We start from the raw sequence: 23,019 nt of genomic DNA on the forward strand, positions 1-23,019 counted from the left end.
GAGCTGTAGGTTATAAAGGTGGTGGTTAAACTCCTCACTGTATCCATGTTCTTGGTTACAAAGTAATTTGAAAAGTAAACTGCAACCCTTGTGTTGATTTAAATTCCAGTGTCTGTCCTCAGCTCTGCCACCAACATACTACTTTCAAAAAGGCACAGAATTTCATAAATCCACAACTAATGATACTAAAAAAAAAGTATAGTATAGCGTTCCAGATCAGAGAATTAGCTGCTAATTTTTAATCACGCTAAAATTAGACTCTGAATCCAAATCCCCTATAGAAGTCAGTGAAGGAGAAAACCTAATGGAGTAATCTAGGCCATCTTGCTGCCATGACTGGATTATTCTGCATAGGGCATTTAAAAGAAAAAATGGGTACGTCTCACTCAAATTCTCTGCTGGGGTGTGGTGACCCCACAGTTCAGGCATCTTCCAGAGGCATGACTTCAAACCCTGCTCTGGGCCCATGCCAGATGCTGCCCCTAGTCAACTCAGTCTCCCCATTCAGACTGGAGAGTTACAAGCAGGCAAATACAATGCGATCCACAATAACGGGCTACAAAAACTGGTGTGTAGTCACCTAAGTACCTCAGTGGGCTCAGGTGACTTTCACTTTTTCATTTGAATAAATGTTCCAAACAATACACTTTTCCCTCCTACTTTTCAGAGTTATTGTAAGCATTACAAGTATTGTAAAATATTCCATCCATAGTTTTGATACAAAAAGTGAAGTGGTCCTTCAGCCTCACTTGAATTCTTCCCTGGTGATTGTTAGACCTGATCTAGGTTGGGAAAATTAGCATAAATTCAATTTATCAGAATTTTAAAGAGTTTGTTGTCATTGTATAGACAGATCAGTGGTTCTGTCAACTGAGGCACCCATCAGAAAATGCCAGCTCTTAGTTTTTCACTCTTGTTTGGCCTACATAAAAATAATAGAGCAGTTTTTCTCTTGCAAAGGACTCAGAAAACCCATGACTATGGATTTCTATTTGAAATTTCAGGGCTTATCTTATGAGGCATATCTAAATCTAATGGTGCTAACATTGCAGCACCCTTGAAAGTACCTAAAGGCACCCCAGGGTGCTGCAGTACCTTGGCTGAGAATCATTAGTATAGACAAAGCTTTAGGTGGCCTGTACAACCTTTACTGAACCTCTTTCAAACTAGTTACACCTTAAGAATACTGTATAACCCATTTGAGTAATCTCTCCCAGTTTTACCAAGACCTCACCACTTAAGAAGTAGACATTGAGAGCTTTGGTATGTCATTTAAATAAAACACTTTCGAAAATTCCCTACACCTTGCCTCAAGGTTGATATGGGAGTATACCTTTAACACAGTGTTTCCCAACCTTTCCCAGCCCAAGGCATACTTGTATTAATAAAAATTTTCTGTGGCACACTTGTTAAGGCATTCCCCATCCTCATACTCCCCATCCTCAATTGTAGCTCATTGCCATGGCAAAATTCCAGTGCACACCTGTTCATTTCTGATGGCGCACCATTGTGCCACAGCACACTGGTAGGGAAACACTGCTCTACCACAAGGCTGGATTAGGCTGTAAATTCAAATATCTTACTGACCTGACGTTCCTGAATGCTCCTTCTTTGATGTTTAAAACAAACTTACCAAGTACACCATGGAGCCAGTGTTCATAACGTGGTTGCACTTCCTCCAGCTAGCTCTACCAGCCAGATTTACAAAACTGCTGTTGGGAATATCATACAGTGCATTACACCCTTGATATGGCATCCCAGGAGAGCATTCTCCTGCATTTCAGGAGAGCAGCCTTAGTTTGAAGAGATCTTTTCAGCTGTCTTCCACAGGTGTTACTTCTAGCTTATTGGGATTTGCTAATGCAATTCTGGAAAAAGACATATTCCTAGAAATGAGCTCAACTGCATTGCCTTTGCAGATCCTCACTTCCCATGCTTCTGGCCACACTCTAGTATTCTAGATTACATTTCTTCCCCCAAAATCCAATGCAATGGGGATATGTAATCCCTTTTATGCCCACAGTGGCAAATGTTCATGTACCAGGATCCTGCTGCCTGGCTACACTACTCACTGCTTTTCAAATGGTTCCATCACAAGGAACTGTGAGCATTCAAAAATATCCCTGAGCATTCAAAATGAATAACCTTGAGCATTCAAAAATATCATAGAGTATTCAACAATATCACACTCTACCAGAGTCAGAGTTATTAGCACTGTTATTAGCAAGTAATTTTCTTTCCATTATTTCATCAGGAACAGACTTCAGTCGTAAAAACAATAATATCTCAGATCATGTCTCTTTCATTTTTAGAAAAGAGGTTCTGCTATTTGGTTTTCTCCAACAGATGCCCCTCTCTCTGTCCACAATTCCTCTATGATACAATAAGGCACTTTTGTATATTTGGAAATATTTCATTTCTTTCTGATTAGCCAAACATGTTATAATAGTTATTTTACCCATTAACATTTTTCTTTCGTTATCTTATTAGAAAAACATGAGTTCAGTATCTTATTCATTTTATTAATATTTTCCCCTCTTCATTTATTAATAGGTTTTATTTTGCTTGATATTTCTCTATCTTGTGTGTATTTTCAAGAAGCCACCAGTTTTAAAACAATGTTTCTACATTACCCATAAGAGCTAGTCTAATTACTGTAACACAATTACCTGCTACAACGCTCAAATACAGAGCCAGTTTATACTAACATTTCAGAATGTCTTCCTCCATGTGCTGTTTCAGATTTTCTTGCAGCATAACATTAATTGGATTATTCCTCACCGAGTACAGAGACAATATGTTTTCAGAATACATCTCCAAAATCTCAACTGTTTTTTTATAAATATCCATGTGTGTCAGGAGGTGAAACTCCCTAAAAAGCTAAAAAGAAGAGAGAAAAAGTCTATTTTATCGAAGTATTCATAACAAGACGAAACAAAACTGAGGCTCAAACGTTGACGACTGGGTTAATAAATCAGGATTATACACTGACAATTTTTTCAGGTTTTTTTAAAAATAGTAAGTATTTCAGGCTTCACCAGAACACATATAGTATCTAGTATGATATTATAGTGTATAGCAAGCTTAACATGTAATGGGCAAATATTTAAAAATGATGCAGCAATATGAATTTACCATTGCATTAGTGGAATAGATTGAGTAATGATGGATGCGTTCCTGGCAATGAACAACTGACCTGGTGACATGCTGCTTGTTTATATTTCACGATAAAATGCAATATCGCTATTGAGAGACCTAGAATACTACCTGATAAGGACACCTTAGAAATGGAAACAGGCGCAGAATTTCTTTCAAAGGTGCCTTATTATTAATCATCTTTCTTCGTATTCCTAATGTCATATTCATCCTATTATCAACTTCTTCCCAGTTCCTCTCTGTTTTCACATATTCTTGCTTAAACCAGTTAGTGTGTTCATTCATCTCACTTCCTTCAAAACAGGCAGGTTCCTCCTGTGAGATATAAAAAGACAGATTTTTTTTCTACAAATTTAAATAGACCAGATGTAGCTTTGTCTGATGCAGGATGTAAAACATGTACAGAGGCAGATCCGAGGGGGGTACAGTGGCATGACTGCACGCCCCTGTTGGATTGGAGCATACCATGGGACCCCCTGGGAACTTTTTAAATTCCCTAAAGCAGGTGAAAATCTTTTTCCCTTCCTGCTCAAAAGCATGCCCCATCCTCGCTCCTGTCCCTCCCTACTCCACTGCCTTTCTTTCTCCACTATCCCAGGGGTGGGGAAGCACCAAAGTCATTTCTGTCCCTGCAAGGAGGCTGGGATCAGCTGGGGATGGGGACATCAGCAGCACCTGCACTGAGACAGGACAGGGTGGGGAGAACTACTCTCAAGCTACCCTGTTGCTGCTGTCGCCTCCCCAGCTGAGCCCAGCAGGGTCTGCAGCTTCCCCACCCCCCAGCAGGGGAGAAAACAGGCAGAGGAATGGGGTTGAAGGAGGCACCTTTCTTGGAGCAAAAAGGAAAAGGGAGAGGGGTTTTCACGTTCTTTAGGGACTTAAAAAATTTCTTGGAGGCTCCTGTGGTTCAGTCTGCCTGCACTGGTAGGTGTGGAGGAAGCTGGCAGCCAGGGTGCAGTCACCCTTACAGTGTAAGTTGCTGCTCATGTACCTCCCTTTGGAAATCCTGGATCCACTCCTGAACATGTACAATATATAAAAATAGTATTGGTTTTCATGTTTATTGTGCTTTAGTCTTCGGGTTAAGTATGTAACGTTTATAATGTATAAATTAAGACAAAATGTCTTGGCCCCAGCACTGCAAACTCAACTTAGATTCTGAGATGCAGACTAGATTCCCTTTCTCTACAGATTACTGCTTTTAGTAAATTTTCTCCATCTAAAATGATCTTCTTATTGATCTTTGTGCAATCCCACTAATTTTCCTCGGGGTGCACAGATGCAGCCTATTAGAGATATGTGAACGATGTTATTAATGATGTACTCTTACACCCTTCTGAATGTTGATTCTTTAACGCTAAGTAAAGGATTTTAGGAAATAGATAAGACCAAGAATATATGGAACAGATGGGACCATTCTCCCAGCTCCTACACAAGTAGGAAAATGGGACTAGAAGGGGCCACCTCAGCTGCTCAGTCTAGTCCCATCCACTGGTGTTCTCAGGTACTCATTTGCCAGATAGTTGTTTTCATTTGAATAATCCCATTGATATCAGTAGGATGACTCACACAATTAAATGTTTGCTGGACCAATCCCAGTATGATTAATTGAGTGAAGTAGTCATTTGCGTACATCTGCTCTCCAGAGGACCACTACACTGACATTTTTCATTAACTTCTCAGTGTCTATATTACAGCTTTAAACCAGAAAGGAAGAGGGGAAACTACCATTCTTATGGCAACCACAAGTTAAGTAATTTAATTGTTGATTTCTGAGACATTATTTATTTTGAAGGTGCAGGCATTAACTTACAATTTTCCTTTTAAAAAAATCATTACGGTCCCTGCCAAGATTATAAAGCCTGTAATTACTAGGGAAAGATGCCATCAGAATAAATATATGTAACAAATCTGGAATTACTTAGTTAGAGGAAACCAGTGATTTTGCGTGTCGAAATGACCCTGGGATACATATATGGAAAAAGGAGTACTGGTCAGATAATTCACTCTAGGGCTGCACTTATACTAGTACCCCACCGGTACAGCTCGGATGGTAGGAGCACAATGGTGAGGATATTTGTTTAGGAAGGGCTTGGGGAATACCACTACCATGTCATTTAGATCAGGGGTATGAAACTCATTTGCCCTTACCTCCACCACAATACCTCCTTGATTATCTCTTAAAGCTCTCTGGTACTAATCACCTGGCCATGTTGATTTAAGAAGTCTAACTTCTACTGCTACTATTTAATATCCTTCTGAGTTACTGTTAGCAAAGTATTTCATAATATGCCATGGCTACCTCACTGGTTTCTTTCTTCAGACACAGGACAAAGCAGATTTAGATCAAATCTGAAGAAAACTTCCTAACAGCATAAGCCATAGTACAATGGAACAAATTAAAAACTAGTGACATCTTACTCATGGGAGATTTTCATGAAGTGATTCAATAGGTATCTGCCTGGGTTGGTTTAGTAACAGCAAATCTCATACAGAGATGATAGCCTTTGAAGGCCTTTCCAACACTATGATTAGAAGTATCTGAAATGCTTTTAGAGCATTTTCTTAACAAACACACTCCAGTTAAAGGGGACAGTTTTTGTCGGCATAAATATATACATCGTGGCATGTTAAGTGCATTCAATACCAGCTTGTGCAACACGATGCAGCCATAGTACAAGGACATGTGATAAAATGTCAACCTCCTAGTCAGACATGCACATGCATGATGCACAGAGTAGGACTTCTTTAAAACAGCAATGATTTTTACTTCAAAAACCACAAGTAACTACATGCAAATGTCATCTCCAACATCAAGTAGCACTGGTGTTGTGTATGGTTCTTCTGGGTCCATTTCCAGTCTCCCTGCCAATGGACTACCAGTTTGTTCAGACACCTGATCTATGCTGCAATTGCTCGTTTCTGGAGAAGGAAACACCTTCAATAACCCACTCACAAGAGATTCAATCTGGCATGGCAGGACTACAGCAAGTGGACCCTGTTCTTAGAAACAAAACAGTAAGACTAGACCTTTATTTTATCACCACCCACACCTATCAAGGCAAACACAGCTAAACTGATGACTGGATCCTTCTTGCAATTCTGCTGTGCAGTCCTGAGCGACTTCCTTTACTGACTTCAGTAGCTGAACTACACTCACAAATATTCATAACAAACAGCAGCAGAAATAACACAATGCCTTAGAGTAACTGCAGATCCAAAGAAAAAGCTGATATAGGACCAGTCCCATTCACTTCGTTCATGCTTGTCATCCCTCTTGAACTGGTGGAACTGGCAGAGCAAGGAAGGCTTTAAGACGTTTTACATGGGTAAACGTGAAACACGAACGTAAGCTAAGGGACTCCTAGTCTATCAGCTCAAGTCCCCTGCATCCCCTGGCTATCGTTATCTGAAATAATCCTCCAAATTGCCACTTCAAACAGTCACATGCGATTACAATGGACAACATCCAAAACATTAGGGATACCTTTTCACATATCATTGTAAAAGCAGGGGAGACGAGGGCACTGCCAATGCCCTGTCACTGCAATAACAGGAAAGTAGTTAATACAGCAATTCCCATCTGTGGTGTGCATAACACCAGTGGTGCACAGATAACCTGTGTACACGTTAACAGATTTATTATCATTATATGACAAAAATTTGCTGGTCAGACTTAAGGTTGAACTGAAAACATTGCTAGTGGTACTTAAGGTTGTACTGTTTTAAATTGGTGGTGCGCGATCTGTCAGAGTTTGGGAACCGCTGAGTAAATACATGATTAGAAGATCCTAGGAAAAAGACTGCCTATGCAGCAACCCATCCCCCCCTCCACCCCATACATATGTACGCCTCCCAGCAGAAAAGTCCCCTCTTGGCCTCAAATTTGGCGATAAACAGAAGAACAATTCGAGAAACCTCTGGGTTACTAGTACCAGCAAGAGCATCAGCGCCCCTCAGTCGAGAACCCCCAGCCTTAGCTGTTCCCAATATCTCGATATCTCAGAGAAAGGTGAAATAAAAGCCAGCAACACTCATAAAGGGAAAAAATCCCATCCTGGCCCCAAGTGACAATCAGCAATGCCCTGATTACAGAGGCCTTCCACATTGCAGAGCTACACTCTACAGTACAGCCCTGGGGGCCGCAATTACACGACTCTACATCTACACATGCTGACTTGTAAGCCAAAATTTCCCATCCTACCCATCAACTTAACCAGTTCAGTCTTAGGGAGAAGTACACTCCTTGCCTAAGACTGCACTGCTCTGATCATTAGAAAGCTTTTAAGTTCCAATCTAAATTTATGGTAGTTAGTGTGTAGCTATTTGACCTAGTGCCACTGTTGTTTTTCAGCCCTAAAAAACACCCTGTTGTCTTCCCTAATATTTGACCCATGTTTGTAGTTTTATTGAGTGATTGTATTCCCTCTCAGTCTGTTTTGCTAAAATAAACAAGCCAAGCTTCTTTAATGTTCTTTCATAATAAAGGATTTCCCTTCTCTTAACTATTTTAGTGGAACTACTTTCAATTTGTTTCAATTTATCTTTTTTGAATGCAGACCTGAACTGCATACTATTCTAAAAAGGGTCATAACAATTCCTTGTACAATGCTATTAGGACCTCTTGTCTCTGCTGCGTGCAGACATCCTAATGTTCCTTAGGATATTGTGCTGGTCTTTTTCACAGCTGCAGCATACTGACAACTCCTGGGCATCCTATGATTAATCAGCAAGCACTCACCTCTCATAGTGAAATTGCGTTACGCTCAGACCACACCAAATCCGTGGAACTTCAAGTGCTGTTAAAGTTGGAACATCCTGTGAGCAGTCATATATTAAGGGTTAATACTGTTTCTTGCCTCCACAGCTCTGACTTGCCACAGAGGACTGGTGAGCAGGGGCATGGCTAGGAGCCAGGACATCTATCTTTAACCCTGCTCTAGGGTAATGGGGGGCAGGGGAGGAGGGAAGGTGGGAAGGAAGCATCTTGGGCTGCTGGAGGATTGCAAATTGCTTGTTTTATCTCGGTAGGGCAGACAGAAATTATCCTAACATGAGCCAGGTAGCACAACCCAGTTAACCCTCACCTGAAGTGGCATAACTTTGAGATGCTCAGGGGTAATTAGCATGAGTTAAGGAGCTTTAATGTGGGAATGCTCAAATTTAAGTATCCTTAGTATGGCCTAAGTATAACATGTAACTTCACCCTGGGCTGCATCACTGGGTTGATGATATCCAACACATTGAAATTGTAAACTCTACAGGCGACCCTTGCCATTCGCAGGGGATACAAGAACATATCTCAGGGGATACAGGCATGGCTCCGGCGGCGCTGGTGGGAGCACGGCAGCAAGTGCGGAGCTCCCAAGGGGTTCCTGGAAGTGTATAAAGTGTATTTAAAATGCGGGTTCAGCATTCCCGAATATTTCAAACTGCAAATGCCGAACCCATGAATAACGAGGATTTCAAGTACTTCTAGCTTAGGCAAGCTATACCATGCAATCCCGATGGATGCCCCAAACCATAAAACCTACAAAAACCTCACATTCAAGAAATGATGAACTTGACTAAAAAGAACTGAAGAAAAGTCTTGTTTAATGTATATCTGTCTGCAGCTCTGATCCTCCTATCCTTTCAGACTAGCTAAGAAACATGTGTAAAGCACGCTGAAGTGTAAAATGCTACATCAAGGAAATACAACATCTACCACTGAAACTCCAGGCTGGTTTTTAGGGCTGTCACTGGCATGGTTGTGAGGCTCTCAGCTTAGTGCACAAAGGCAGCAACACACAGATATGCCTGAGCCTTTTAGATCTACGCATTTATCGCCTTCTAACCAAGCAACTTAAGTACAGATTAGTTGATACATGAAGTAACCTATCCTTCCATCACCATGTGCTTTAATTCCAATTGATATTTAATGAAGAGTGGCACATGTACATCAATCACCGGTAGATCAGGCACTTGGGACTCCACTGCCATGTTAGTTTATCCAGTAATTGTTCTCAGCAGAGAGTCATTACAGGAGTGCAGCATGTTGAACTAACACATGCTTGTGGATCAATAGTTGCTTTCATAGCCTAACTTGCTAAAAGTATAAAGGTGGAAAAATTATTTCTTTACACTTGTTCAGTATTTTTAAGTAGTTTTATTCATATTGTATTTGAGGGTTTTGATAGATTAAGGAAAATCTAGCATTGTTTAAGGCATAAATAATTTATATCCATACAAATTTATTAAAGTCTAACATCAAAAGATTTCTTCTATTACAAAAATGTGTTAAACTTCATGCTTGCAGCAGAATATGTTCTGTATATAATGACCTTATTACTGAAACAGCATATTTCAGAACATTTTTTTCCTATACACATTTACCAAATAAAGTCTTACCAAGGAAGAGCAGTGAACAAGCCATTATATGCTGTATGCTTGAATAAAATGAAATGAGAAAATCTTAAACATTCAAAGAACTACATACTGATTTCTTCTTACTTTACCTACGCACATCTTCCTTTATCTTCCAGCTTGTTACAAGATGACTTACAGTAAATGAAAAGAGAGGCAAATGAAATGAAAAGTCATTTCAGTAGAAAAGTGGCTGCCATTCAGTAATAAAATGATCCCTTTATAGCTGCGTGTACCAACTACATTGACTTAAATTTTTTGGATGAATACTGTTTGAACACAATTTGAATTCTGTGACAGCCATGTCCAGCAGTAGCTAGTTGGCCAGCAAGAATGGGGACAAACTTAGTTTATAAGTTGCATTTTAGTCAACTGAATTAAAATCTAGGGAAGACTCTAGGTCATCTATACATCATCAGTCAATTAAGCTGGTAGCATCCCGAAAAAATTTTAAACATGGTGCCATTTTGCAGAAAAAATGAGATCAGACTATGCTTTTGATCATTTCAGTATACTCAGGTCCCTATCAGATATTATTTCCATGAAGGTAATATCACGTCATGGAAACTGTCATGCCACGTGACCTGCTTCACATTGAAAGGACAAGCTATCCAGAAAGGAAAAAGTATCTTGATAATTTGCTCTGCCAGCACTTGCCAGTCAGGGGAGTTAGAAAGCTGCTGCCAGGGGTTGTCATCTATCTCTTCAGCTGTCTGGGAATAAGAAGTCGCCTGGGCTTCCCCCCAGTAAGGAGCTGCTCCCCCCAGCCCTCATGCAGATCTGGGGAGACCCAGGAGAAGGGCAGTGGGATGGGGTGGAGGAGGGAGGGAAGGCGCAGCAGGTTTTGAATTATCCAGGGACCTTATTAGGTTCTTCTTTGTATGTGATTATCCTGCCCCCACATTTCTGAACAAATTCCCTTCCCATCTCCCTCTGTGTCAGAGAAGTAAAGCATGTCACTTAAGTATTTGTTTACTCCTTGGCTTTCATAGAGGTGCTAATGGCTTCTTAAAGCAGCAGACTTAAGATTGGTTGAAGAAAGGAGGAGAGTGGCAGTAAGTCATGACCAGGAATCCTGTTTTTTTCCGATTTAAAAAAATCCCCAATTTTTGGTTTAAAAAAGTAGCCCCAGACCACTTTTTTCCATGATTAAAATGAAACACCACTTATATATCTATATAGCTGCCTATATAGACATATAGATATCTATATATAGACATATCTATCTATCAATCAATAGATATAGCTTTATAGCTTATAAGATATGGATATCTATATTTATATATCTATATCTAGATAGGTAGATAGATAGAGATATTTGACATTTCATTTTAATCATGGAAAAATGTAGATCTGGGGTTACTTTTTTTTAACCAAAAATTGGGGATTTTTTTAAATCAGAGAAAACCAGGATCCTTGGTCATGACATCTTCTGCTACTGGGCTCTGGGGCAGCAGTTCAGCATGATTCACAGCGAGTTCTCTTGCAGGAAGAAAGCAATCTACCCTGGAATGCTGGAGGGCCTGGCCAAATACTATCACCCTATCTGTGAGATGCCACATGTTCAAATTAAAGCTTAATAGAAATCAGCTATAAACATGTTCTACATTTTTCCAAGCACCAATTTTGAGACTTTTTGGTCATTTTTATGGCTTGTTGGCTACTTTTATTGTACATTAATTACTTTGCACATGCTGCATGTCTAAATTTATTGTGCAATTAACCAGTAATTGCACAATAGATGTAAGGGCCTCAGGGAAAGCAGCTAGACACTGCCGATCAGCCCTATCTTTATTGCAATGTGAAATTAGTGTCTCCAATTTGTAGTAATGGCATATTTCAGTTCCTGTGTCATGGCTGCTCAGCAGTGAGAAAGAAGTGACTTGGTACTGGTGACAAGTGCTGGCATAGGCCCAGCATTGAAGTCTGTATTGCTGCTGCCTTGTCTTGTGTTGTCTTTGCTGCTTCATCTTGCAGTCACTAACTTTTTCCCAGCCATCAGTGTCAATGAGGGCTTAGAAAATTTCTTTCAAGGATGTTTTAAGACCTTGTGCATTCAGGGCACCATAAGTTCAGTACCAGTCAGTGCACATTTACTATTCATCACATGTGGATGCCTGGTAGCTGGTGTCAGCGCTGTCAGCACTAGGGTTGGCATTACTGAAATTTGAATGCAGTATAAGCAGAAACAGCAGATGAAGGCCTTGCTGGGTATACGTTCCTCCTGAGGTAGAAGAGATGCCCTGCTCACTTGTCAGCAGACTCAGAAAGCATGCAGCATGAAGCACCCCTAATCCTACTGTTGATGGTAGGTCTCTCCACCTCCCCTTTTTTCTGAATATCTGAATCAAAAAAATGGGTAACTAGGAAACAAAAACTATTTCTTCATCAGAACCAGAGTAATTTGGAACAAATCTTACATATAATCAGAAGAAATCTTAAAAGTCGGCTCTCACTCCATTAGCGCCATGTAACTACCCTCTAGAGCCAGATGGACACATTCAAGACTAGACAGGTGTACCAGCACTAACCACACATTTTAAAAGAGTTTATTGGCAATGAGTGATTCTTGGTCTGCAAATTGTCAAATTGACTGAAGAGGCAAATAAGATTAATTTTGTTTTGTTTTTGTTTCTTTGTTTGTTTTTAAAGAGAGTGACAACCTGTACTTTGCACCTTATATTAACATACAAGCAGTGGAAATTGCATACCCTGAAAAAAGAAAGTCATAACATAACAGCAACCAGAGATCTGATTCATAGATTCACAGATGTTAGGGTTGGAAGCAACCTCAGTAGCTCATTGAGTTGGACCCCCTGCCCTGGGCAGGAAAGAGCGCAGGGGTCAGATGACCCCAGCTAGGTGCTTGCCCAGTCTCCTCTTGAAGACCCCCAGGGCAGGGGAGAGCACTACCTCTCTTGGACGCCCATTCCAGATTCTGGCAACCCTTACTGTGAAGAAGTTCTTTCTAATGTCCAACCTAAATCTGCTCTCCATTAATTTGTGGCCATTGTTCCTAGTTACTCCAGGGGGTGCCCTAGTAAATAGAGCATCTCCTATTCCATGCTGCCCTCCCCTGATGAATTTATAGGCAGCCACAAGATCACCTCTCACCTTTCTCTTGTGAAGGCTGAAAAGATCTAGGTCCTTCAGTCTCTCTTCGTAAGGCTTTGCCTGCAGGCCTCTGACCATATGAGTGCCCCTCCTCTGAACCCTCTCAAGCTTCTCTGCAGCCCTCTTGAAGTGCAGTGCCCAAAACTGGATGCAGTACTCCGACTGTGGCCTGACCAATACTGCATAGAGGGGAAGCATCACCTCCCTGGACCTGTTCATCATGAATCTGCTAATGCATGATAAAGTGCAGTTATCCTTGTTGATCACTTCATCACGTTGACGACTCATGTTCATCTTGGAGTCAACTATGACTCCAAGATTCCTTTCCACTTCCATGCTGCTAAGAAGGTCCTCCCCCAGCCTGTAAGTGTGTTAGTGGTTCTTTTTACCCAGGTGCAGCACTTTGCATTTGTCTTTGTTGAACATCCTATTTTGTTCTGCCCATTTTTCCAACCTCTCCAGATCCTCCTGGATCTGTTCCCTACCCTCCAGTCTGTTAAATTTGCCCCATAATTTGGTATCATCTGCAAACTTGGACAGGGTGCTCTCCACGCCCTCATCCAAGTCACTGATGAAGACATTGAATAGCGCTGGTCCAAGGATCGAGCCTTATGGAAGTCCACTGCCCACATCTTTCCAGGTCGATAACGACCCATCCTCCACCACTTTCTGGGTGTGACCCCTAAGCCAGTTTGCCACCCACCTGACCGTGTAATCATCTACATCACAGCCTGTCAGTTTATTTACAAAAACAGAATGTGATACCGTATTGAAGGCCTTCTTAAAGTCTACGTAGATGACATCTACCTTGACTCCTGCGTCTAAGCATTTTGTGACCTGGTCATAAAATGAAACAAGATTAGTCATAGATTTCATAGATTTCATAAACATTAGGGCTGGAAGGGACCTCGGAAGATCATCGAGTCCAGCCCCCCCGCCCAAAGGGCAGGAAGTCAGCTGGGGTCATAGGATCCCAGCAAGATAAGCATCCAGTTTCATCTTGAAGGTGTTCAATGAAGGCGCTTGAACAACCTCCGGTGGCAGGCTGTTCCAGACCTTGGGGGCTCGGACAGTAAAGAAATTCTTCCTTATGTCCAGCCTGAAACGATCTTGAAGTAGTTTGTGACCATTCGACCTCGTCATCCCTTGGGGCGCTTTGGTGAACAAACGTTCCCCCAGATACTGGTGGTCACCCCTGATAAACTTGTAGGTGGCCATCAGATCACCCCTGAGCCTGCGCTTTTCCAGGCTAAAGAGCCCCAGGGCTCTCAGCCTGTCATCGTAGGGTCTGCTTCCCTGACCTCTGATCATGCGTGTGGCTCTTCTCTGGACTCTCTCAAGCTTCTCCACATCCTTTTTGAATTGTGGAGCCCAAAACTGGACACAGTACTCCAGCTGCGGCCTCACTAAGGCCGAGTACAGGGGGAGAATGACGTCCCGGGATTTGCTTGAGAAGCATCTATGGATGCAAGCCAGCATTTTGGTCGCTTTACTAGCCGCAGCATCACATTGCAGGCTCATGTTCATCTTGTGGTCAATGATGACCCCCAAGTCTCTTTCTTCCATAGTGCTAGCCAGCATAGCACTGCCAAGCCTATAAGGATGCTGCGGGTTTTTTTTCCCAAGGTGAAGAACCTTGCATTTATCGGCGTTGAACACCATCAGATTCTCATCCGCCCACTTGCTGAGCCTGTCCAGGTCAGCCTGGATCATCCGCCTGTCTTCTGGTGTGGATGCTTTGCCCCAAAGTTTGGTGTCATCGGCGAACTTGGCCAGTCCGCTTCTGACTCCAGTGTCCACATCATTAATGAAGATGTTGAACAGTATGGGTCCAAGGACAGAGCCCTGGGGGACCCCACTGGTCACAGGACACCACGATGAGTGACTTCCATCAATTACTACCCTCTGGGTCCGACCCCGGAGCCAATTTTCCAGCCAGTGGATCGTGGAGGACCCAAGGCGACAATTGGCCAGTTTCTCCAAGAGACGATCATGGGACACCAGATCGAAGGCTTTTTCGAAGTCAAGATATATGACATCAATCTCATCTCCCTTGTCCAGGTGATAGGTCACCTGGTCATAGAAGGAAATGAGATTGGTCAAGCAAGACCTACCCGCAACAAACCCGTGCTGGCTATCCCTTAAGATGTTGGCGTCGGCCAGTCCATTAAGGATGGCCTCCTTAATAAACTTTTCTAAGATCTTCCCCGGGATAGAAGTCAGGCTGATGGGCCTATAGTTAGCCGGATCCACTTTCCTCCCTTTCTTGAAGATAGGCACCACATTGGCCTTCTTCCAGTCTTCGGGCACTACACCAGAGCGCCAAGAGTTTTCAAAGATCTGCGCTAGAGGCTGGGCTATGATGCTCGCCAGCTCCTTGAGTACCCTGGGGTGAAGATTGTCAGGGCCGGCTGACTTGAAGGTGTCCAGCTTCTCAAGATGTTCCTTCACAAAGTCAGCATTAATGGAGGGCAGGGGATCACCCTCACCCGGACTTCCCGGCCCAGTAGCGGGCATGGGCGTCCCATGGGGCTGATGAAAGACTGACGCAAAGTACCTATTTAATAGGTTGGCTTTTTCCTGGGCGTCAGTTGTCAGTTGCCCCATCTGGTTCAGCAGGGGTCCAACGTTGCCCCTGCTTTTCCTCCGGCTCCCCACATATCTGAAAAAGGACTTTTTATTGTCCTTGATGCTCAAAGCTAGCTGGAGTTCAGTTGCAGCCTTGGCTTTCCTAGTCTGCTCCCTACAGGACTGGACCAGTGCAGAATAATCCTCCTTGGAGGTGACTCCCATCCTCCATCCTTTGTAGGCCTTTCTTTTTAGCCTCAGGAGGTCTGCTAGGTCCCTGGAGAGCCAGGGGGGCTGCTGTGCCCTCTTGCTGCCTTTCCTCCGAGATGGAATAGACTTAGTTTGTGCATTGAGGATCGCTCCCTTGAGGAGCAACCACTCTTCTTGAACTCCCCTCTCCCTGTGGTCACAGTCCCTTAGGGCCTCACTGTCAGGCAGGATCTGCTTGCAATGAATCCATGCTGATTTCTTTTCAGCATTATTTCTCCTGCTGGGCTCCCGCAAATATGATCCTTAATGATTTTTTCCAGAGTTTTCCCAAGGATAGAGGCGAGACTAACCGGCCTATAGCTTCCCAGTTCCTCCCTCCTCCCCTTCTTGAAAATAGGGACCAAATTGGCCCTTTTCCAGTCCTCTGGGACCTGACTGGAGCACCATGAGTTCTCAAACAGCTGTGCCAGTGGCTCTGGTATGACACTGGCCAATTCCTTCAGCACCCTTGGATGAAGTTCATCTGGGCCCACTGATTTGAACACATCCAGCCCCTCCAAGTGCCCCTTCACTAAGTCTAGGCTAACAGTTGTGTCCCTCCTGTGTCTATCTATGGTCCAACTGGGAGATTTGTCTTGGTCTGTGTCTAGGAATAGAGATGCAAAGAACTCATTTGGCAACATCTGTTTTTACCTTAAAAGCCCTGCTTCCTCTAGATAGCAGGACGCTGTAGCTCTGCTTGCCCTCCTACTGCCCAAGACCACTGCTGCCCCTCTGGGGTGGCAGGCACCAGTGCCTACCAATCACTCTCTCCAGTCATGCTCAGACATTGTTTGTCCACTACTAACAACCTGCCTGGTGAACCACCTTTCTGAGAAGAGGAGATGGCAGGCTGTGAGTGACTGGGCTCACCAGCAGGCTCCTGGAGGTGGGAAGAAGCAGAGGAACAACTTCCTATTGTCCGCTGGTTGGAAAGCACACCTGTGCAGTGACTTTGTAACACTCCAGCCTGGAGGCTGTGAACATATGTACAACCCACACAGGGGTAATTTTTAGTAGCACCATTAAGTGCTGCAGCACTTGTAGCACTACAAATGCATGTCTGTCCCTGGCCCTTGTCATGCCTTTTGGACACCAGTGGTCAAGGGTGTTGTTTGTTAACCCAAACCCAACTCTGACTACAAAAACTAGGGGTCAGATTCTACTTCCACTCTTTGGCACAAATATGGACTGAAGTTCCTAAGTGCGATTCTCATTCTATTCTGTTCCACCCTGCTCAATGCAGTGAAGGTGAGCTAGTCCTCCTCCTCTTCACTGCCTTTTTGTGACTAAATTTCAAAAGTAAGATGGTGGTGTGATTCAAAAGTAGATGCATCAATTAATTTTCAGGACTTGAATGGGGTGGAACAGAATCAGAAGTCTGCTGAGATGGCCAATAGGTGGAATAGGCTTTGGCTCTACTAGCATTCTTTTAGGCAAGGATCTCACCTTTCTGCTGTTAACAGTTGAAAAGTGAACTGCTACAAAGTATACACCATAGAGCTGCTGCATCTTAAGTCTGTGCAAAAGCTGGAACATGGTATGGAAATCAGCTGTACATTTGGCAAGCAGATCAACCATTATGAACAGATGTGCTCTTAAATTTTCACTGGTTACCAGCTGGCTTTGACTTACGAAGTTCTAACTGGCCTGGGACCTGCCTATTGGAGAGTCTCTCACAGGTTCATACAGACCCGGTTGTAGTCTGACACAAAAACTGGAGTTCTCTGGCATGTTATTCTCTAGAGGGGTCCCTTCATTTTGGAATTTGCTCCCACTCTTGTGGTCTCAAGTACCCACCATGTTGCCCTCTAGCCCACATATTCAGGCCCATCTGTTTTTCCAGTCAGTAGAAAGGAGATAAAGAAGACTGGATGTGTTGGTAGTATTGCACTTACCAGTTCCTTTTGTCTGTGGAATATTAAGTTCTGTAAGGATATAAGAGTAGAATATGCATTCTGCAATTTGAATTCATGGCAGGATGGCCAGCACCTTGGATGCATGCCTCTCTTTGTGTTCTTATTAACAAACAACAAAACCAAAAAGGCACTTGCCTAAAAGGATGCTAGAACACTTGCTCAATAGTGTGTGTTTGCAGTTTCTAAATCACGAAACTGCAAGGACCTCTGAGCCAGATGTATTTGGTTGCTATGTAGTGATACATACATAAGGAAATAATGTGCAAAGTCCTTAATTTTACAAGACTGTTGTTTCAAATTTAAAGGTTGCATTAATAATTTTTGCATTTTAATTTTCCTTGGTGTTTTTGATAAAGAATAAATAAAAAAAGTAAAGTGTTGAGTATCCTGAGAGATAACAGACACTAAAAGCCCAAGACACTTATTCTAAAATAGACAAGGACAGAAGAAATACCAGTGAGAAATGTCCATCATTTCAATGCTACTGAACTGAGTTCTCTGTTTGAAACTGTTGTTCCTTCCTCAGCGGAACAGTTTGAGTCCTTCCCCAAACTATAAAACAAACAAAAACTAAATAATATATTTGAACAATGCAGCAGACGAAGCAACCATGCAGCTACATGGAAGCAAGAGGAGGCAAGTGTGACCACAAAACCAAAGGGAGCATTGGGTTCTCCTTTCCAGGAGTGGATGGACATATTTAGATCAAACTAAAGGCCAAATATTTGATTGTGTGTCTTGATTTTTAACACATTCACAGAAGTGCATAGTTTAATGTTTAACTGTGTATTTAATTGCCTTATTGAAATAGGTGGTAAGAGAATTTGTAAAGTATAATTGAAAAATGCATGCTTGCATGAAAATGTATAAATTAATTAGTACATTTTAAAACACAAGACAGTAATGGCTCTTTCTGGAATAGAAACTCTATTTAAAAGGAAATAAAGGAACTGCCTGTTATGTTCACCAGAACCCTCTACAGCAATACACAAATTGCTTTTCAGCATACCACAAAGAGGCATATGGTATGAGGATAAAAGGTTGGTTACTCAGCATCTAGTCAAGTGTGCACATGCATTCTTCTTTGCACATGGAGAACTCAGCTGCGTTTGTACAACTGTAGTTCTTGAGCCCGAGCGTCTATTGGTCTGCACTCCAAAACCTGCAACATGACTGGTACACTGAGCTGGGCTATTGAGCCTCTGCACTCATGGGCAAAGATCCCTATTTATCATATACTCCAAATCCTCATACATCACAATTACAAGGCACACAATTAGAAACACACAGAATGCCACACAGCATTCAACTGATAAAAAGCCTGGGAGACAAGGGCACTGACTGTACCCTGCCACTGCAACTGCAAATAATTGATTAATTCAGGGGTTGTCAACCTGTGGCATGAGTGTCACAAGTGGCATGGGCAGCCTGTGTGCATGGCATGTAACAGATCAGGGTGGGAGACAGGCAGCAGAGCAGGAGATATGGCAAGAAGCAGAAGGAAGAGCAGAAGATCAGGCAGGGAGCACAGGGCAGGAAGCAAAGCTGGAGATCAGGCAGGGGAAAAGAATTGGAGTGGCACTCAGGGAGGGAGTGTGTCTAATTTGTGGCAAGCCTGCCAAAAACACTGGCACCCACTGCATTTGTATGGTCAGAGGATCCAAGGAGAGGACCAATTAATTCCCCAGACTAGAAAGGAAGGCAAAAAGTATTTAGTCCTTGTGGATGTAACCCAAGGGGAAAATTCCTTCCTACCCTCAAATGTGTTGATTGGTTTGATCTGGAACAGAGCAAGATCCCCCAGCCAGGAGATTTTTTAACACATGTGCAAATGCACCTCAGTCAAAACTCCCAAACATAGCTGTGGCCATGTTCAGTACTCCCAAGGAAGATGGAGGGTGGGCGAGGTGAGGAACGACACCACCTAGCCTGGCACTGGCACTGTATAAAAATTGCATGAATTGCATGAATTGCACAAAGAAAGCAGACCCTAAAACCAATCCCCAAGGAACCTCACTAGCGATCACTCTCCAGTCTGAAAACCCACTCTTCCACGTAACCCAGTGTAGTCTCCTTTACCTCCCTCCTCGTGTTTGTAGTATTGGCCCCCATTCTCTCCATTTGGCCAATCATTTCCCACAGGGCTCAATATCAAAAATCTTTGCTTAAATCTAGATAAACTAAGTCCACTACCTTGCCCTTATCTAAAGGCTATTTATTAAGCCTGGTGTGACCTCCCTTGGATAAAATCAGTGTGTTATTTGTCTTAGTTTCTGTTGGTTTGCATATCTTTGATTATTCTTTCCTCCAAATATCTAAGCCCTTAGTTACTGCTGAAGTCAAGAAAGACACTCTTGAAGTCAAACAAATGGAATGAAAGTATTTTAGGAAGGCAAATACTATTTTATATCCATTTAGCTGGTGCTACAAGCAATGGTGCAAGACAACAGAGGATCACCTGTTTTGGGTTTCTCAGTGTCACTGTACGATTCCCCAGAAAGGAATGGGGGTCATAACCTAGTCTCCTCTTTTCTGACCAACACGGTCAGCCCTTTAATAAGGAGTGGCCTCTCCATACTCCCTTCTATGGCAGGCTGTGGCTTACTGCCATACTGGAGCCTAAGGAAGCTTATAGGACCCATACATACTATTTATAGACTGAGACAGAAACCTTACCTTTATCTGTACCACTTGGATTTCATCACATCTGCTTTCAGCAGCAGCAGACTTCCTAGTCTGTCCTCTCCTGTGGCCAAACTTGCATTTGTTCCTCAGAACCTGCTCATCATCTTCAATTGGTCTCCGCACATATTTGAAGCGATCTTTAAGGGCTCGTTTCCATAGCAACTGTACAAGAAAGCCAACATTGTTAGTATCTTTGAGAAGCGTACTTCATTCCTAAAGCAGGATATTTCCCTCTTTTTCCAGGTAAAGGCATTACTGACAAGTTGTGTTAGACACACATTTTCGGCAAGCTTCTTTAACGACACCTTATCTCAACATGAAACGGCCACCTCAAAAAACAGCAAACAATTGTACAAGCTAAAGAATGTGCTTGAAGCCACAGGCGAGCTGCAATTCAGAAATCTCTTTCTCAACTTTATCTCCCAAGGTCAGCAGCATCCTATGAATTATATTTTATACTTCTGCATGAACTGATAACGCAAGAGGGATAAATAAAAGAATGCTTATTAAAACAAGATGTTAAAAGATACTGTCTGAGGCTCTTCGCTGTTCACTCCCAAACCTATCACCCCAAGCCAAATTTTTCTGAAAATATCAATTGTGTACCTGCTACTAGGGGATGGCAACAACTCATTTTTCTGTTTTTTTAAATGTTTTAAGATATCCAATAATCACCTTAGAGTACCCCACCCTGGTGTTGTGGACACTGGGGTGAACAGCTGAAAGTTGAGAGTTGCAGGTCATAGCAAAAGCACTCACAACACGGCCATGTCAGATTCCAAAGAATCTGCAAATTCTGCTAAATAACTTGTCACAAAGACATGAGAAAGAGAAAGTCAAGACAGAACTCAAATGGGTCTATTATCCTATGGAGGTTTTTTTAACTTTGGAAAACATCCTTTAGAATCAATGGATGTTAATTGTAGATCCTCAAAGAGTCTTCTTAGATATTCTGCTTACTCCACTATCATCCTGCTTCATATAAATGCTTCAGTATTTATTGGACCTGAATTCCAGCTCATTTTATGTCTCCAAATGGCAGCTAACCAGCTGCAAAACTGCCATTTCTCATAGTTACACAATTCACAACCCTACTCTATGCACAGTGTAGACATGCGACTATCCATATAACTACTAAACATGCAACAGGTATCTGGCTGTACATGCAAAGGCAGGTGTAACAGGGAACCCTAGCCCTATTACCAAGAAATAGGGCGGTCCCTTTAAATCCAGAACCTTCCAGGCACGGCTGGCCGGTCGAGTAGGGGTTAAGTATCAAGCCCCGCCTGCTGGTCAGGTGACAGGAAGGGGAAGGCCAGAACCATATAAACTGCAAGTGGAGGAAGCCAGAGAGAGAGCAGAGAGGGGGATCCTGAGGACTATGGTGCAGCTGCAGCTTTGGGAAAAATACACCACGCTGTGAGACAGAAGGACAATCACATAAAGTAAGTGGGCACTTTGCCTCTCTTATTTCTTTATTATTATTTTCATTATATAGCCATAGGAGCCTATGGTTTACATTTGATGTTAAAAAGGCCGGTGGTTTGTGGTTGAGGCTGTAGGGGTGGAGGAGACCCTATTAGCAGCAAGGGGCACTGTGATAGAGGGCTCGAGAAGCCCTGCTGCACTAGGGGTGCCACACTAGGGCCACGAGCCCAAAGTCGCTTGAAGGCAAGATAGGAGCCTTGAAGCCAGGTCCTAGCGGGTAGACTTAGGTGAAAGGCCCTAACTACAGAAAGAGGGGCAAAGCCGAAAGGGGCTGAGGCCCCAACAGTCTGGCACTACAGGGACACGCAGTGTAGAAGGGTCAGTAGGCCTGGTGTCGCAGACAGCATGGAACGGAGGGCCTTGAGCCCAAGTGAGTTAGAGAGCTAGAGCCTTGGAGTCAAGCCCTGATTAGTGGGTTTTGACTGACAGGCCTAGCTAGAGAGAGAGAGAGCAAGCCCCAATGGCTGAGACCCCCAACATAAAGACACATTTTTAAAACCATCTGCGAGTCACAGGGCACATCAAGGGGAGGTAGGAACATGCATTTTTGCCTTTAAGGTAATACCTCATTATCCTACAGGTGGTGAGCCTGGAGCCTGTCTGGGAACCTGTGGGTCAACATCCCTGTTTCTTAAGAATCAGATAACTCATAGCATATTCCTAGCAGGCGAGTAAAGGGGTGGGGAAGCTGATCCCCAAAGAAGAAAAATACAGCAAAACTTGACGGTGGTACCGGCATATTAAAAAAAAAAAAAAAAAAAAAAATGCAACCGAAGCCAGCCACAGCGGGGAAAGCCAGTCACAGCGGGGAAAGCACAAATTATGAAAATCTACCCAGCAAAAGTCTGTGACTAGAGGGGGCAGTAGAGCAAGAAGGACACTTCCATTCTTTTGCCAAATAGTCAAGTGGCTGGGCTGGGTACATGGTTGAAAGCCCAGAGGTTGCAAGTTTGAGGCCATAACAGATGTGCTCATGGTGCAGCCCTGTCAGATTACAACAAATCTGCAAATTCTGCTAAACACCTTGTCATAAGGACAAGAAAATGGAAAGGAAGTCAAGTGCCCAAGGCAATCGCCCAGGAAGCAGGACAGTCAAGCTCTTAAGTCGTCCTCATTTTTCTGACTTTCCAGCACAGTACTCTAGCCCTGGTTGTACTCTAACCTACAACCTAGGTTTTCCACTTCCTGGGTAAGTGCCCAAACCACTGGGCTAAAAACAGAAAGGAATGTGCTCAATAGACACACACAGGAGCATTTGCATAAGTGAAAAAAATAGCAGTTATGCAACTGTGTAGGTGCCATTTGAGTACTTTAAAAGACTGCCCACAGTCTTTAGATTGCCATCAACTGCATCTTGCCTTTGCATCAATATATGCAGGCAATGAAATATGACAGTAACAAGGGATACAACACAGACAAATGTGAAGTAGCTTAC

The 23,019-nt window shown here is 42.9% G+C and overlaps 1 protein-coding gene across 1 annotated transcript in view; it reads right to left on the minus strand.

The window, feature by feature from the left end:
• The window catches only part of SAMD3 (sterile alpha motif domain containing 3), a 67,207-nt gene that overhangs the window by 3,020 nt on the left and 41,168 nt on the right, over positions 1 to 23,019 (minus strand). Inside the window, exons 6-8 of the mRNA XM_059712949.1 lie at positions 20,088 to 20,258; positions 3,268 to 3,471; positions 2,709 to 2,880 (exon numbers count right to left, since the gene is read on the minus strand). Of these exons, the coding sequence (XP_059568932.1) occupies positions 2,709 to 2,880; positions 3,268 to 3,471; positions 20,088 to 20,258 (547 nt within the window). The remainder of the gene's footprint in view (positions 1 to 2,708; positions 2,881 to 3,267; positions 3,472 to 20,087; positions 20,259 to 23,019) is intronic.

This window comes from Alligator mississippiensis, chromosome 1 (assembly GCF_030867095.1).
Source record: "Alligator mississippiensis isolate rAllMis1 chromosome 1, rAllMis1, whole genome shotgun sequence".
NCBI classification, from domain to species: domain Eukaryota; kingdom Metazoa; phylum Chordata; order Crocodylia; family Alligatoridae; genus Alligator; species Alligator mississippiensis.